This window comes from Quercus lobata, chromosome 12 (assembly GCF_001633185.2).
Source record: "Quercus lobata isolate SW786 chromosome 12, ValleyOak3.0 Primary Assembly, whole genome shotgun sequence".
In the NCBI taxonomy this organism is placed as follows: domain Eukaryota; kingdom Viridiplantae; phylum Streptophyta; class Magnoliopsida; order Fagales; family Fagaceae; genus Quercus; species Quercus lobata.
In genome coordinates, this window is record NC_044915.1 from 6,574,647 (window position 1) to 6,591,637 (window position 16,991).

General features: G+C 33.0%; 2 protein-coding genes across 2 annotated transcripts; both read right to left on the minus strand.

The window, feature by feature from the left end:
• Positions 1 to 858: 858 nt before the first annotated feature.
• Positions 859 to 1,425, minus strand: LOC115970146 (chaperone protein dnaJ 49-like). The gene has a single exon (XM_031089811.1). It carries the CDS (start codon positions 1,423 to 1,425, stop codon positions 859 to 861), a length of 567 nt encoding a protein of 188 aa, XP_030945671.1.
• A 9,571-nt stretch (positions 1,426 to 10,996) lies between these two features.
• Positions 10,997 to 12,637, minus strand: LOC115972362 (vinorine synthase-like). The gene has a single exon (XM_031092629.1). The coding sequence runs from the start codon at positions 12,550 to 12,552 to the stop codon at positions 11,224 to 11,226; it is 1,329 nt and encodes a 442-aa protein (XP_030948489.1). The 5' UTR covers positions 12,553 to 12,637; the 3' UTR covers positions 10,997 to 11,223.
• Positions 12,638 to 16,991: the final 4,354 nt, after the last annotated feature.

The following is a 16,991-nucleotide window of genomic DNA, read 5'->3' on the forward strand; positions in this document are numbered from 1 at the left end:
TTTTTAATGGATGGATTCATATTTTAAGTGATTATATAACATACAATGTCACTATTAATAGGTTTTTTGCTTAAAATCTAAAAATAGGTAAGATCTTACGATTCACGATCCGATTCTATGATCCACAATCCTACCTACCTCCCACAATCCTACGTAGGATCTCGATTTTGACAACCTTGGTCATGGTGATCATTCTAACAGATTCAAATCAGGTGTAATACGATGCAATAGTAATACATGGTTGAGATTGAAAGTTTAAAAAAGAAACTTTCAATTTCAACCATTGAATAAAAAAAAGTTAAAAGGAAGTTGAAAAACTTAAAAAATGAAAGTGATAAAAATTAGGCAAAAAGAACCTTTTAGTTCCTATATTTTCAGGCGATTCTCATTTTAGTTCCTACATTTTATTTTTACCGCTTTTAGTCCCTATCTTGAAAAACGCTTCCCATTTTGGTCCCTGCTGTTACATCAAGAACGGAAAAAGCTGACGTAGCAAATGATAGGAATAAATAATGCTAAATTAATATCCACGTGACATAAATTAATAATAAAAAATATTTTTTGGCATTAAAAAATGCCACATTAGCATTTAAATTAAAAAATTAATTTATTAATTTTAACAAAATATAAAAAATTAAAAACAGAATTAAAAACTAAAAATCATATGTATTGAGATCTAAGTGTGTCTTAAACAAGAACTACAAGAACACAATCTCAGATCCAAGAACACAAACCCATAAATTTAAAAAAAAAAAAAAAAAAATTTACAGATCTAAGCAGATTGCAACAAAATACAAATTAGATATAGAAAAATCAACAAATCAGAGAATTCAAGTCTCACAAAAATAAATAAATAAATCAAAAATCAAAAGGACTGAAATGCTCACCGCCTCCATTCACGAAGAGCAAAACCTTCCTCTGGCTCCATTTCAGTCGGTGGCGGAAGCACCGGACCGTCGGAGCTGAACGGAGATTGGGAGTAGCCAGGGTTTGGATCGTTGAATCTGTAGATCTCAGGCGATCCTCGACCGTGCAACTCTTCTCCACCCCCAAAATCTCGTAGTAGTCTTTCTTCTTCTTTATCTGCCTCATGATCACGATTTGCTCCTTCATGTACGAGGTCGACGCAGACGCCGTTGAGGCCGACGATGAAGAGGGACCTCGGTGGCAGACCGATGGCTTATCAGACGGTTTCGATGGCTCCGATGTACCATTATTGGTAGGCCCGGAGGAGCCTTGAGTTTGTGGATCACCGGGCCCATTGGATTCTTTCTCAATCTCCGATAAGAGATCATCGACCGGAAGAGTGGGATCGAGATGACAAGCTTTGGAGATGAATTTCAAGGCTTGGCTTCGATCTCCAGCTTCCATAGCTTGTTTACTGATTCTCAAGCATTTCAAAGCGTCGTCTTTATTCCCTTCCATTTTCCAATTAAGTAAAAACCGAAAACCCCAGGGAAAAAAGAATTGGGGATTTTGAATTTGCGAAAGAAAAGTGAAATCGAAGGATTAGAAATTGGAGTGGATTGAAAATAATGGAAGAGAGAAAAAGGGAAAGGAAAGGAGAGAAATTGAGGTTACAGATGGAATCGGAGAGCAAGGAGAGGTGGGGATTTTTTTTATTTTATTTTATTTCTGGGTTTGTGTTCTTGAATTTGAGTTTGTGTTCTTATTGTTCTTGTTCAAAACACACTTAGATCTCAATTTATATGATTTTTAGTTTTTAATTTTTTTTATTTAGTTAAAATTAATTTTTTTAATTTAAATACTGACGTGGCATTTTTTAATGCCAAAAAATTTTTTTTATTATTAATTTATGCCACGTAGATATTAATTTAGCATTATTTATTCCTGTCGTTTGCCACGTCAGCTTTTCCCGTTTCTGATGTAACGGCAGGGACCAAAACGGGAAACGTTTTTCAAGATAGGGACTAAAAGCGGTAAAAATAAAATATAGGAACTAAAATAAGAATCATCTGAAAATGTAGAGACTAAAATGTATTTTTCACCTAAAAATTAATGTGAATAAATGTAGTGTAATTACACTAGATGCAACACCGAAGACATTGCAACGGATCCAAATCCCATTCTAACATGCCCATAGGGAATTTGAAAATCAGTTTCGTGATTCCCTAAGAAAATACTTGTGGTTTACGGCTCACCTACTTTGATGTGATCTTATCTGGCGACCTTGAATGATTGATTATTCAATTCCTTAAATTTTTTTTTTTTTTTTTTATAATTTTTAATCCTATCCACAATTATTTGACTGACTCATCCACAACGCGCCACAAGTATTTTTTGAACTTTGGAAGAAGGCCATGTTATATCATATTTGTTTTGAATCGAGTATTTTTAGGGTCAAACTTTTCTTTTTCTTTTGTTTTATTTTTGGTCCTTTCGCATTTAGTTCTACTAATGAATATAGGCAAAACCTTTCTTTTTAATTTTTTTTTTCTTTTCTGGGAAATATCAGTTGCCATGTTAATGTATACCATAGTTTTTGATAATGGAAAATCATCTTAGTCTAGAGCTCATACGTACCTTTCTATGGGTAAGGATTGGGTCCTGTACTGGAACCTATTCATTAGGGTTATGGCATTCATGTCTCTATTTTACATGCACGTCTTTTGTAAGATATTTACGGGACTTAGTCATCAGGCTGACTTTTTTGCAGGCCTAGATTTGCCAAATTCATGTGGTATGTACGGCTCACCTACCCTTATGAGACAATCTAGCTTGAGTATATATATTAGAGGTAAAATATACATTCAATTTCTTGAATTTTTTTTAATTTTTTAATTTTACTTTTTGTCCATAATTATCACCAAACAGTCAATGCAACAATAACCAAGAAGTTACTCATTTTCTCCTTCGCATGCAAGAAAGATAGGCCAAGAATATATTGACCTCTTGTAATAGATTAACTAATTAATTAGTCAAATTGATTAATTAATCAAATTAACATATAATATGCGTGGCAGCACAAACAAATCACCAATTAAATTAAATGCAACGGAAATTAAATTGACACAATGATTTGTTTTCGAATGGAGAAAACCTACACGACAAAAACCCCCACCTGGTGATTTTAAAGTCACCACTCCCGAGAATCCACTATTATCAAAACAAGCGATTACAAGTAAATGAATCCCAGTACCTTATACCAACCTACAGTTGAACTCTTACTCTAATACCCGATTGGACTTGTTCTGTAGTGACAATCTCTCATTTCAATGCACGGCTCCCAATACGTGACTAACCAATAGATGTGCGGATCCTAGTATGCGACTTAATCACCAACTTAAGAAAGATGTTGGTTGCAAAGTTTTTCAGTTCATCACACGATAAAGATCACGAAACTCCTTGATCACAAAACCCTACAGTGTAAAAATACAGTAGCTTCTTTAAGAAAAAGATGAATTAGGGTAAATTCTGTCTCCGGTCACATGCAACTTGCATGAATAAGACTTTGCTTCACACTTGTATAACTGTGTAACCCTTGACGGCCCTCAAACTAATCCTTATATATGTTTAGGGTTGTGAGAAAAGAAAGTCTAAACACAAACTTACGGATTGGATGAAAAACAGTTCTGAAAAACTAAGTTTCATAAACCTCGATAGATAGCCATCTATCTAGCTAGTTGTTGAGCCACGAGCTTCAGCAGCTTTGAAACCTCAATAGATGCTGTGAGAGTGCTTTTCTTTCAAGATACTCAGGCCCAAGGATCCCGGGCCTAAATGAAAAAAAAGGAAGAGAGGATTTGGTGGACCGGGCCTTGGCTCACCGCAGCTAACGAGCTGTTTAAGAGTCAAGTAGGTGCAGAGAATACTCCTGACATCATACAAAAATGACAAACGAGGATATTGTAGAATGCCAAAATATTAACAACGTAAATTCAGAAGAAAGACAGGATTAGCAAAAAAAAAAGAACGATAAAGAAAAAGGTGCAGTGGGATCCTGGGAATTAATAAGCAGTATTTTATTAACAAATTGTCTGTTTGATTACAGAAAGCTCACTAAGACGTGATACAAGGTCCAATCAAGCTCAAAAATTGCAGTCTTGAATGGCTATTTCAGCCTTCAAAACTTGCAAAGTTTGATTCCCGTTGAATCCGAGTATGTGCAATAGTGGCCTTTACAGGATATCGGAAGACAGTATTTTGTTCTTCCCTTAGTATTTTTCTTTCTGGATGGATCTTTCTGATGGTTCTTCCTAGAGAGTTTCTTCTCTTTTTTTTTTGTGCTTCTTTTCTTTTTTCTCGTCCCTTTCTTCACGACCCGTCCCCTCCTTTTATAATGGAATTTTTCTGGGTATCCCGGGTTCCTCTGTTTTGCTCTTTTGCAAACAGAGCATGTTCTGTCCCTGTTGCCTTGGTAAGTTCCTTTGCCGTTTTCCCTCATTCTTCCCTTCTCTTGGTTCTGATTCCTTCAAAAGCTTCTGGTCGGTCATCCTCTTTGGGACGTGCTGAGGTATGCCCTTCTCGGTATCCCCATTTCTGGCGTGTTTCTCTTTTCCCTTTCTTTCCTATTTGGGCGGAATCTTGTTCTGCCATCAACGAAAGTCGTTCGTTGCTATTCTTTCTTCCCTGTCCTGGTTCCCCGAGGCCTTTTGCTGTCTGTGCTATGAGAGGTCGTTTTGCGCTTCTTGTTTTTTTCTTCTTTTCCTGTCTTCTTTCTACCGATCTGTCTCAGTCTTCCTTTTTATTTGTGCTTGAAGGGTTCTGGGGATCCTTGCTTCTTTATATTTTTGCCATGGTCTCTTTTGGGATGCTGCTTCCTTTTTTGGGCTTCAGGATCCTCTGGCTTTTCTTTTATCCCCCATGGGTCATCCGTTCCTGTTACTTTTGGGTTTAGCCTGGATTTTTTCTTTTGGGCTTTGACTTGCTCTTCCATTTCTTTTGGGCTTGACTTGCTCTTCCATTTCTTTTGGGCTTATTTTATTGTAACCCCTTTTTTTTTTTGGACCTCAACAGATGCTAACTGTCGAGTTTTAAAATCCAGCACTTTCTCACTTGATTTTTGGACAAACTTGCATGGTTTTAACATTTGAACTTGAAACCTTGTTCCTTAAAATATTAAACACATCCTAGATCTACCCAATTACAAGTAAAGTGTGTTTTGTCAAAAAATTAGCTAATTACATAAAAATAGTAACATATGTTCCTAACATTAAATCACATATATCCTAACAAGGAAGACCATGTTCACGTTGTTCTAGGGTAAAACTTTCTCGTTGTTTAGTTTTCTTTTCAAAATAATTTTTTTAAATAATTTTTTTTTTTTAAGTTAAAGAATATTTTTTTTTAAATAATATGTTTTCCCACCAGTAATATAATTTTCCCACATACCACTGCAGACCTCTTTTCGAATTATCGCCTTTAGTTTTTTCCATGAAACTTGTTAGGGCTAGGTGTTCCTTAGTGTGTACGTTACTAACTCCTGGGTTGGAGTAGTGGAGAATAGAAGTTGCCAACTATATACTGTTCCTATGAACATAAATTAATAAATAAAACGCATTTCATAATTTATAAAATAATTATTTATATAATGTTATTTCACATACACTTTACCATAAAATAGAGAATAAATTGAGAGATATTACCTAGTTGGTGCTAGAATATATTTTATAATATGAGAAATAAATTATTACTATCAATTCCATAAATTTAAAGTTGGTGGACTTGAGGTGCAAATTAGGTCGTTCTCTTGACAACTATACACACACTGTTTACAATTTTTTTTAGTGTAATAGACCAACAATTTTGCATGTAGTCCGCAAGATACAACTATTCCAACTACCAACCTTACAAGAATACACTATTTATAAGGTGAGAAGTTCTCAAATAGTATTTCTTTTACCCATAAATGTATATATAAAAATAGTAGTATTTTATTTGAGGCTTAAGATTGGTATATGTATATATAAATATATAATTAAGCAGATGGTGAAGAAGAGGGTAAGAATTGGTTGTTAAAGTGAGAGAGTTAGAGAACATATATTACCTCTTCCTCTTTTAACTACTTAGTTAACCATAAATTTTTATTGGTCAAGATGAGTTTCGCATATAAATTCAAGGGGAAAGCTTATGTTAACAACATTTTTACAACAATTTTAAAATAAATTTTAATTGAAAAACTTTTAGTAAAAAAGTTATTTCAGTGGTGGGTCTAGCAACTAGAATTTTTTGTAAATTGTGGTAAAATATTGTGGATGTTGTTTGTTTGTTTAGACCCCTTAAAGCAAATTGTTTAACCTAATATATTAGCCAAGTGATTATTTAGGTTAATTCTGAGATCTAGGTTAAACAGTGAAAGATCATATCATGCAAATAGCGAAAAAATAAATAACACACAGATACGATCACCCACGAAAACCAATGAAACGAACCGTTTCAAGGTAAAATCATGGGGAGGATTGACCTAGCTATTCTCAAGGTAAACAAATCCACTAATAGAGAATTGAAGTTTTTACAAAATATTTAACCCTAAATCTATTGCAACCTCCAGTAGTAACTTACTGGCACGACCATGTGCAAGCTCCAAATCCACAGACTCTTCTCTATTGGATTTCATCACACAAGCTCCCACTCTTATGATTTTGAAATCCCACTCAAAGGTTTTAGATCACCACTTGTTGATCTTGTAGTAGCAACTTGATTCCACCAATTCTTGATTGTAAATCTCTTGATCCAATAGATACTTGTTGAGGTAGAAGGTATAGAACTTCTCAGATCTCATAGGTGTAACTCACAAATCTTCCAAGAGTCTTCAAAACGTAGTTAGGGTTTTCCTTTTATACTTAGAATTGTTGGACAAAAACCCTAAACATTTTTGTGGCTTGGGCCTAATTTAAAATTCTACAAAATCTATATTTCTGTGATTTTCGATCGATCGAATGTAATTTTTGATCGGTCGAATTTCACTAAAGTTGAATTCTACAGCTTGAATGTTCTTGAGACCTGACTTGAATTATCTTGAGCAATGTCTAACACTCATTCCAGACATATTTTTGTTCTCAATTTGCCAACATAAACAAATTAGGACTCTAAACATTTAATCCTAAATCTTTAAAACCTAATAGATGTATCATAACTCAAATTCTACATCTAACCGTAATATAACATTGAAGAATTGATTTTAATGACATTAAAATTTTCCAACTAAAGAAACAGTTGGAGCAAAATTGAATACTAATAGAAATTCATGGAAATCAATGATAGTTTTAAAACCATTAGCCGCTAACGTTCACAAAGCTTGCCAACTCATATGAATAGTCAGATGACAAGTAACTCACGACTATCCAATATGTTATTATTATTGTGGAGTGGCCACTGTGCACCCATGATGCAGTGGTCACTCCACAAGTATAAATACTTGTGAAGTGTGAGAGGTAAGGACGGGGGTTTAAGTTTCCAAGAGGAAGCTTCACACACATATATACTTAGATTAGGCTAAAATAGAAATTTCATCTTGTATAAAAAAAATGTAAAACTGAAATGCTAAAAATACGTCAGTAATGTTTTATTCAATATTTAGAATGAAATAATAATTTTATTAAAAATATTGCAACAATTCCCTACTTATTTTTATAAAGGGAAATTATATTTTACCATTTTAAACTCTACTCCAAATTATATTTTTTATCCTAAACTATTCGAATACAAAGTTTGCACCCTAAACTATGACACTTATTACACTTTGAACCCCGACACACACGTGTTTTGCTTAAGTGAAACAAAGTTAAAAGATAAATAAAAAATAAAAAAAAATTCCCTTCACAATCAATTAAATTAAAAGCTTCTTTCCTTTAATTTTTTTCATCTCTCTCTCTCACATGTAGAGGTACAGCCCTCTCTCCAAATCAAAACCCTGTAACTCTAAAGAATATTTTCCAGCTTTGTAGTCTTATGTCAAGAACACTCCGGAGTTGTTACAGTGAATGCTAAATAATTTGATTAGACCACGTATTATGTGCTCCTTTGAGTTAGATTATACACGTTAAATTGCATGTTCAATTAGAGAAAATGAAAGTTGAGGATAGTTTCTAGAAAAAGTTGCTCTCAGTGTATGTTTTGATATGCTCTCAATGGAATCGTTTATCAGGAGACTATGGCATGCTTAAATATAAACAAAAACAACAAGAAGAACAACATCAATGTTCAATCTTCAGAATCTGTTTTGCAATACAAACTCGATAATATGAATTACAAATATGAAACTCAAAATTTCTCTCAAACATTTTAGAGCGTTCATCATGGTGATGGTGCAATGGTGTCATGATGTTGGGTGATGGTGAAGCCGTGGTGGAGCCAAAGATATTTTTTGATTTGGGGTTTTAGGGTTTGAGGGTTTTGATTTGGGGAGAGGGCTGCAAAACACATGTGCGTGTCACATGCATGAAAATTCTATAGATAACAGTAAAACTAATGTTGGGGTGTAAAGTGTAATAAGTTTCATAGTTTATGGTGCAAGTTATGCATTTTAATAGTTTGAGGGTTTTGATTTGGAGAGAGGGCTGCAAAACACATGTGTGTGTCACATGCATGAAAATTCTGTAGATAAAAGTAAAACTAATGTCGGAGTGTAAAGTGTAATAAGTGTCATAGTTTAGCAAGTTATGCATTTGAATAGTTTAGGGTGCAAAGCGTAATCTAGAGTATAGTTTAAGGTGATAAAGTATAATTTTCCATTTTTATAAAAATCTAATAGATAAAATAAAAAAAAATAAAAAATATTGGGTCCTCATAGAATATTATGCATAATGATGCTAATGGCTTGAACCGTCAATCAATGTTTTTAGCAATGTTGTTCTAAAATTAATAGTGAACAATGCCTTGAATTATGACTTTTAATGTGGAAAACAAAACATTACTTCACATACATAATATTCAAGTGTTCTGTAAAAAGTTTCTAAGCCAGCACATTACAGCCTTGTGCTTAATCACAACTTTCACAAGCAATTTTAGAGAATTAGCCCAATCCTCATAGGAAGTGGTCCTACTTCCATAGTCACATCAAAGATACTCCTGTAAATCTAACATTCCACTAAACCATATAAAGAGTTTTTAATAGAACTCATCCTATATAATGTTACAAGATACATGCACTTACACCAATTGAAGGAATGACGAGTACTGGAACTCAACACTAAATTTAGTGCATGTTATTCGAGCTACTTTATGATAAATGTTCCCTAATTTTTGCCTATTTTTATTTATTTATTTATATTAATTATATATGTGTGAGTGAAGTCTCATATTGAATAAAAGTGAGTGGTTAATAAAACATAGTTGTGCTAAAACTCATAGGCTTAAACTTTTAGGTTAAGTAATGTTTCATATGTTAAACTAACTACTTTATTGATGTTTACCCAATGTGTTATATCTCCAAAAGAGGTATTAGAGTCCATGGTGGTGTGTGGCAAGGTAGCAAGGTGTTAAGGGTCCCTATAGCCATTCAAGCAAGGTGGGGGTGTGTATTTGGGAGCCCACACAAGTGTTTATTGCATAAGTCAAGTCCATAAAGCTCACAAGGAGATGATCCTATGGACGTGCAAGCCGATTATCAAGGTTGAATATGTAAGGTTGACACGAGGTTTTAGTAGATGGTGTATGAGAGGTCCATAGATGACACACTGGTGAAAAAAAAAAAAAAGGGGGAGCTAGTAGGATTTGTTCAAAGTCCACCAAGAGAGTCACACGATGAAAATTCTATAAGATTACATATCAGTCAATTTGATCGTGTAACAAGGGTATCCTAGCCATTAGCACCTGTCCTATATATTTGTAAAGAGGATGAGGAATCTATCTATGGACCAGAAGAAGATGTTCTATTTGCAATCCTTGTTCACTATCCTATGGACAATTTGGAATCACAGACATAAATGGTGCATGAGAGGTAGTTCCCCAACCCATGGAAATTATTCTCTTTCAAACTCTTATTTGCAAGTACCAAGAGGCACCTTATCTCACGTTTTTATTATTTTCTATTTTGAAGATTTGGCTATTTGAGTAGCTCGTCTTAATCTTTCCTCCCAAGATTCCATTTGAGCGGTACCATCCCTAACACTGCTGTCATTATCATCTTATTGACCCATCATTTAAGCTCAAAGTTATCGAAGAGTTCTTGCAAGAGCTTCGACCTAAAGTTATCCACTTGGTTCACTTGTTAAAAAAGGGCATCACACCTCAACGATCTAGGGTACTCTTAAGTAGGGATGTGTTATTTTGGCTACGATCTTTACCATTGTTCTTAATTACTACCCCAAAGCCTTCAAAAGGCATTATGGGAAGAAATAACATCTTTTGGATGTTTCTTATTCCTACTAATATATGCAGTTGCACATTTTGACTGTCAGCTGGACCACATCAGGATTACTTGGGCAGTCGGTGAGTTTCCTTAAAAAAAAAAGACTTGACTTACTCAACGTGCCTACCAACTACTACAAACCAAGAAATTAAATATTCAACTCTCTTTTTACTCTAATTAAATATTACTCACATTTCTCCATTTCCTTTAAAAAATTATTAATTTCTTTCTTAGTTACTATAAAAGTTTTAAAAATTTTTCATACTTTATTTCATTTCAATTGGAATAGGCAAAGATGGGTTTCAGGGATAGGGTACTGGTCTCAGCTAACTTCGACTCTGCAAGGACTTTTTGTTTTTGCTAAATGATTCTGCAAGGACTAATTAGTTGCTTTCGTGTTAACTTTATATTTCTGGGACGGATTTCAATTTTAATTTAAGACTGGATATATCTTTCTATTACGAAACCCAAATTTTACTTTCGTTTAAACAAAGACTTTTTGAGGCAAACGTCCCAATAGCAAAACATACTATTTCCCTGTGTAGATCCTCCATTTTACATAAATATTCATAATTGATGTTGAGATGCGCACATTTTAGAAGGAGAAAAAACAAGGTCCACACATTCACAACATGAAAGTAAATGAAAAAGAAATAGATATAAAATAGTATACGTGAGATTATCATTGCCCCGAAACAATCCTACCCATTATAAAATTACAGCACTCTTACAACCCCACCAACCTAAATTTGTAGTTTACATTTCATAATTATTTTCTCCAGAAAAATAAATAAAAATAATCACCTATTCATGAACGAAAGCCAAGACATGTAATATACTAGGACAATTACAAATTTCATGAACACATAGAAAACCCTGAAACCATTAAATTTAAGCAGTAATGAACGAAATCAAACATCAATGCTGGGGTTGACTGAAGCAAATTCCAGGAGCTCCTCATGGCGTTCAAATATGGACATCTCTTCCTCATCCAAGGTCATAAGAACTTCGACTGCACCGTCAGTCGTGTCCTGCAAAGAAATGGTATTACTCACAAGCTTGTTTATGCTTGTCATCCATGCCGGCTTGCCCCAGCCGAAATCGGTTTCATACAATGGAAATTTGCACCAACTTGAGCATTTGTATACCACCAATTCCTTCCTATTCCTGAAGATCTCTGCCCTCTCTTTGAGAGCTTCCATTAGAGCTGAGAAACCTCCCTCCCCTCTGAACTTGTTTGCCTTGTTGTTGAGGAAGTCATTCTTTGTCTCCCTCATGCTTTGCACTAGCTTGTGTAGTTCCAGGTCGCTCTCTTCTTCAACAAACACTGCAAACGGCCACACAAAGTTCCCGAACACCGTGTCAGGCAGAGGTGGGTCCATTCTACCTCGGAGGTTCACTGCTTGAAACAACGCGGTGGGCTTGAAAGACCCGGTTTTTGATTTGACAACCGCTGCTGCACATTTCCAGAGTTTTGCTAGTATTAGTTCCACACGTGAAGGATAGTACTGCTCTCGTCCAGTCATGCTTATAACTTTTTCTTTAAGCTCCGCAATTTTAGAGGCACTGACCACGAACCTCCTTGCTATGAACTTATCGCCGGCAATATTCAGAGATCCTGACATGCCCGGAATCTCTCTAGGCGGCAAGAGAGAAGATCCGGTGAAATCGGGGAGAGTAGGTTCCCTCAAACCTCGACATGCCTCGGTCCAGCTCTTTAACAGCGTTAGTAGCGCAGCGATATCGGCGATCTTGTGTGTAAGGGAAACACTAATTGTGGTGCCACCGCAGTTGAACTTGGTGAACTTGATAAGCCACATGGAACCCTTGGACAATTCCATGGTTTGAGGGTCAGTGGTGGGAAGGAATTGATCAAGTGTCTCAAAGTTTGGTTTGCTAAGGAAGTCAGAAAGCGGGCTATCACATTGGGCTTCGATGAAGAACCCACCAGAGTCGTTGCAGTCAATGGTGGAGGCGTCAAGGAGGCGGCCGGCGAGGGGGTAGAAGCGGGTGAGGGTATCGGATACGGATTCCTGGAGGAGTCGGGATTTGCGTGAGAATTCAATATCAGGGTCGGTGGTGGCGGCGACATCTGCGGGGAAGAAGAAGGTCATGTTGCCATGGATGGCCGGAGAGAGCTGGTCAAGAAGAGAGAGTTTGAAGGTTTTGAGGTTGTGAGGAGTAGGTGAAGAGGGTTTGATGCAAGTTCTGGAAACAATCTGAGTCTTCATCTGAGTCATGTTTGATTGCTTTTGATTTTGCTGATTTTACAGCTAGAATGACTATGAATTATGCAGGCCTTTCTTTGTTTTTATAGATGGAAGGAGAAATATGCCTTTGGATTTTAGTTCATGGGAAGATAGGTAGAGTGGAAATATTTTACTTACAAAAACTAGTCAAACAAAAAACAAATGATATTAAAGTTTTGATTTGCTTTCACGTTATAGGGGATAAAATTAAGTATCGCTGATAGGACAATATTTTTATCTTATTTTTTTAATATTAAGTATTTTAACATAAAAAATATATATATATATATATATATTTTAAAGAAATTGACAATAATATATATTCATATATATATATATATATTTATATATAAAAAAATAAAAAATAAAAAAAAGATTGCATTAAAACTAAAGAGTTTGGAACAAGCCGGTACAAGACACCACATGTTAATTACCATACAATTTGTTCAAAAAAAAAAAATTACCAAACAATTTATCACTTAAAATAATTATGCATGTTACATTTACTATTCTTTTCATATTAATGAAAATAAAAGAAATTGTGCTATGATCATAGTTGTCAGTATCGTACGATACATAAACAAATACTTTAAAATAAGATTTTTTGTTAAAATTTGTACTTCTATTTGAATCTAACAAGTTGTTAGACTTGTTTTTAACACAAAATTATTAGTTTACTTAATTTAGCTTACTAAAATAACATATTCATAAGTTTTTTCCCCTCTCCTACAATTGCACTACAAAGTACATACTTACCTTTCATTTTAATATTTTAAAATTTTTTTTAAATTTTTTTTTTTATCTTTATTGTTTTAAGTCCAAGAAACTAGAATGCCAATTTTTTTTTTATTTTTTTTTTTATTTTTATAGAAATAGAAAGAACAAGAAGAGATAGTAAATGTTAATAACGAATGACAATGAAGAAAATTTTAATGAAGAAATAAATTTGTAAAATTATAAATATGATGATAGTGTTGACTTAGATGGGGTTGATTATGCAATTTGATGAAGATGGTGAAAATAAATTATTGTTTTTGAGTCATTTGTAATATATTATCACTTTTGAATTTAAGTAATTTTAATGTGAATGTTATGAACACATGCTAGTTTGATTTATTTAGTTAGTTTGTTAAATATTATTACATAAGGGATGAATAAATTAGTCATTAGTTGAATATATTTAAAATTTATAATGAATATATCCTTTATATATGTATATTTATAATTTTTATAAATTTTATTAAGTGTTTGTGTATCTTACAATGCACGATACGATACATGATACGAAAAAATTAAAAATCGATTCACGATACGATTCACGGTTTGACAACTATGGCTATGATAACACTTTATCAAAGATTGGAAAGACATTTCCAAAAAGACTTTTTAATGATTCAAATTATTTTACTCTCCTATTTTATTCTATCCATGAGGAGAATTGGGGTCTGTATACTCCTATCCCATCCCTCTTATATTGTAAAATGATTTTTTTTTTTTTATTAGGCAGATTGGAAGAAACCTTCCTAATAAATTGAATTCATTAAAAGACATTAATCCCAAATTCATTATATATATATATATATATATATAAAAAAAAAATCTAAGTCTTCATCTAAGTCTAAGAAACATGCATGTTTCTTGCTTATGTTGTTGTTCTTACAGCTAGAATGAGTATGAATTATGAAGGCCTTTCTTCTTTAATTTACAGATGCAGAAAGCATTAATGCTTTTGGATTCTAGTACATGGGAAGATAGGTAGAGGGGGAGTTATTTTCTTCAATTTCCATCTTGTTCCATACTTATTTTCTTCAAATTCTAGTCTTGTTCCATACTTCCATGAGGTACAAGAGCTACATGTTATAATATTAGCTACAAACTTGTCAACAACAAAAAAAAATGATATTTCTAAATGTGATCTGCTCTCACGTTATAAGGCATAAAATTAAGTATTTTATATATCCAAAAATAACAATAGTTGTTGGAATACATTGGCATACTACCAAATAATTTATCACCTAAGACAATTATACGTGTTACTTTTACTGTTTTTCTTTATTTATCATTATAATGAAAATAGAATAAACTTTGCTAGGATAACACTTTATCAAAGATTGGTAAGACATATTTCTCAAAAAAAAAAAAAAAAAAAAGGTAAGACATTGCAAAGAGCATTTACTCATTCTCGTCATTTTATACTATTCATGGGGAGAATTGGGGGTCTGAATACTCCTATCTCATCCCACTTATTGGATGGGAATTAAAAGGGGATAAAAAAATTTATTTGTGAAATTTTATATATATATATATATATATATAGGGAGAACCCATTGAATTTTTTAGATACCAATAGTCTCAAATCTAAATGAAAATTGGAGAGAAATTAAGGATTTAAATGGGAGGGGGGAGCATCTTAAAAAATATTGGATGGTGATGAAGATGTTATTATGGAGAATCCATCCCCTACTCTAGTTTTATTCTATTCTTTTGTGTAATTACTATGGCAGTGAATTAATGAATAATTTAAATTTTATTTTTATGTTTTTTTTATTTATATTAGAAGGAAGAAAAAGAATATGTTTTATTTATTTACTTAATATTTTTTATATGTGAAAAAAATATATAATACCAAATTTAGCCAACCTGTTAAAGAACGAATAGGGATTATAAATTTTGCAACCCATTTTAGTATAATCTATTTATAGCCTATACTAAGTTTGACCAAAACTCAATTAGATGGAACATGATCTCGCGCAACTCAACATATTTGCAGGTCTAACTTTACTTAATGTTAAATTCTAAAATAAAATTGTATTATGTTCAAGCATTTATAAGACAATTATGCTTATTCATAAAAATATATATATATATATATTTTTTTTATATCAATCATTTAATTCATATAAAACTTTACGGAACAAAAACATACACTATATCATTAATCATTGTTATTCCTTTGGGGACAACCTGGGTGGTAGACTAAATGAACTTTTTTTTTTTGAGAAATAGACTAAATGAACTTGAGGGACAAGTCATAATGCATATATTATTTTGTTTCACCCATTTAAGTGAAATTTGCAGTCTGCTAGCCCACATGTTATTTAGATTTTGTTTACAAGATTTTGATTTATTATTTATAAGCTTTTTGAACATTAATTCAGTTTTTTGTCGCGTATAACTTTTCAATACCCAATATATTGTAGCTAAAACTACTCAGCAAACAAGGATTTCTCACTTTTAGAGATAAACTTACTTGATTCTTACACCTGACTGACAATATTCTTGACTATGGATGCACGGTGCACCTATTTTAATTCTTTGTTTCCATTATTTATAATTCATTTAATTACACCAAGAAGTGACTAATAATGAACTTATTCAAAGTCAAACCTTATCAAAGAAAAAAAAAATGAAATCACCCTTATCCTACACGTTACATCGACTTCCAAATCGTGTAATAAATAAATTATCTATATCGACGGCAGTATAATATAATTTTATCAAATTTTAAATTTGCAACTATCTATGATCTATCTGGACTGTAGGATATATGAGTTCTCACCAAACCTCATCATTCACGTGTTGCACTTGCGACTCGCCAACAACTTTTCTTCCCATTAGACCTCTTCTTCTATGTTGACCTAAAAAAATAAAACTCACTCACAACCTCAAGCAAGATGATGGAATAAGACCTTGGCCTATTGGCATCTCTTCATCCAAATGGACAAAGAAATTTAAAAGATGATTTATCATTATTGTCATCAAATGTTTGTCAATATGAACAAGGGTTTTTTCAAGGATGTAGATCAAAGATTGTTCATGTTTATCATATATATATACTTCGAAGAATGACTTTTCATGCTTGTTATCGTATTCGTATGCATCTCAACATAATTTTTTTTTATCATAAAATCATAAGGTTGTTACATAAATGACAAAAATTCCACATAAAATGAGACTTTTGTGTCGATACAAGGAGCCAAGCTAAGTCCAATGATTGTAAACCAAGTCCGAAAGGATATGAGTTGACTTTGTGATAATGCTGACATGATTCTCAAAACAGTGAAGACCAAGGAGCCCATGGGTCCCCCTGGCCCAAAGTGCTCCCCCACAATATATATATATATATATATATATATATATATATATTTATATATTTTACTAAATGTTTATAGATTGCGGCTTTACCTTCATAAAAATAAATTAATCTAAATAAATTTAACAGAAGGTCAACTAAATCACAACTTGTAATCTTTCTCCAAATAAAAAACTTGCTAACACATAAATGTTGTTAAAAAAATTATTTTCTATATTTTGTGTCTTTTATCACTTTTATGCTTCTAACATTCTTAAATAAATAAATAAATAAATTTTTTTTTCTTAATCAGTAGAAAATGACTAATTATTTTTGGATTTAAAAGAATGTTGAATTC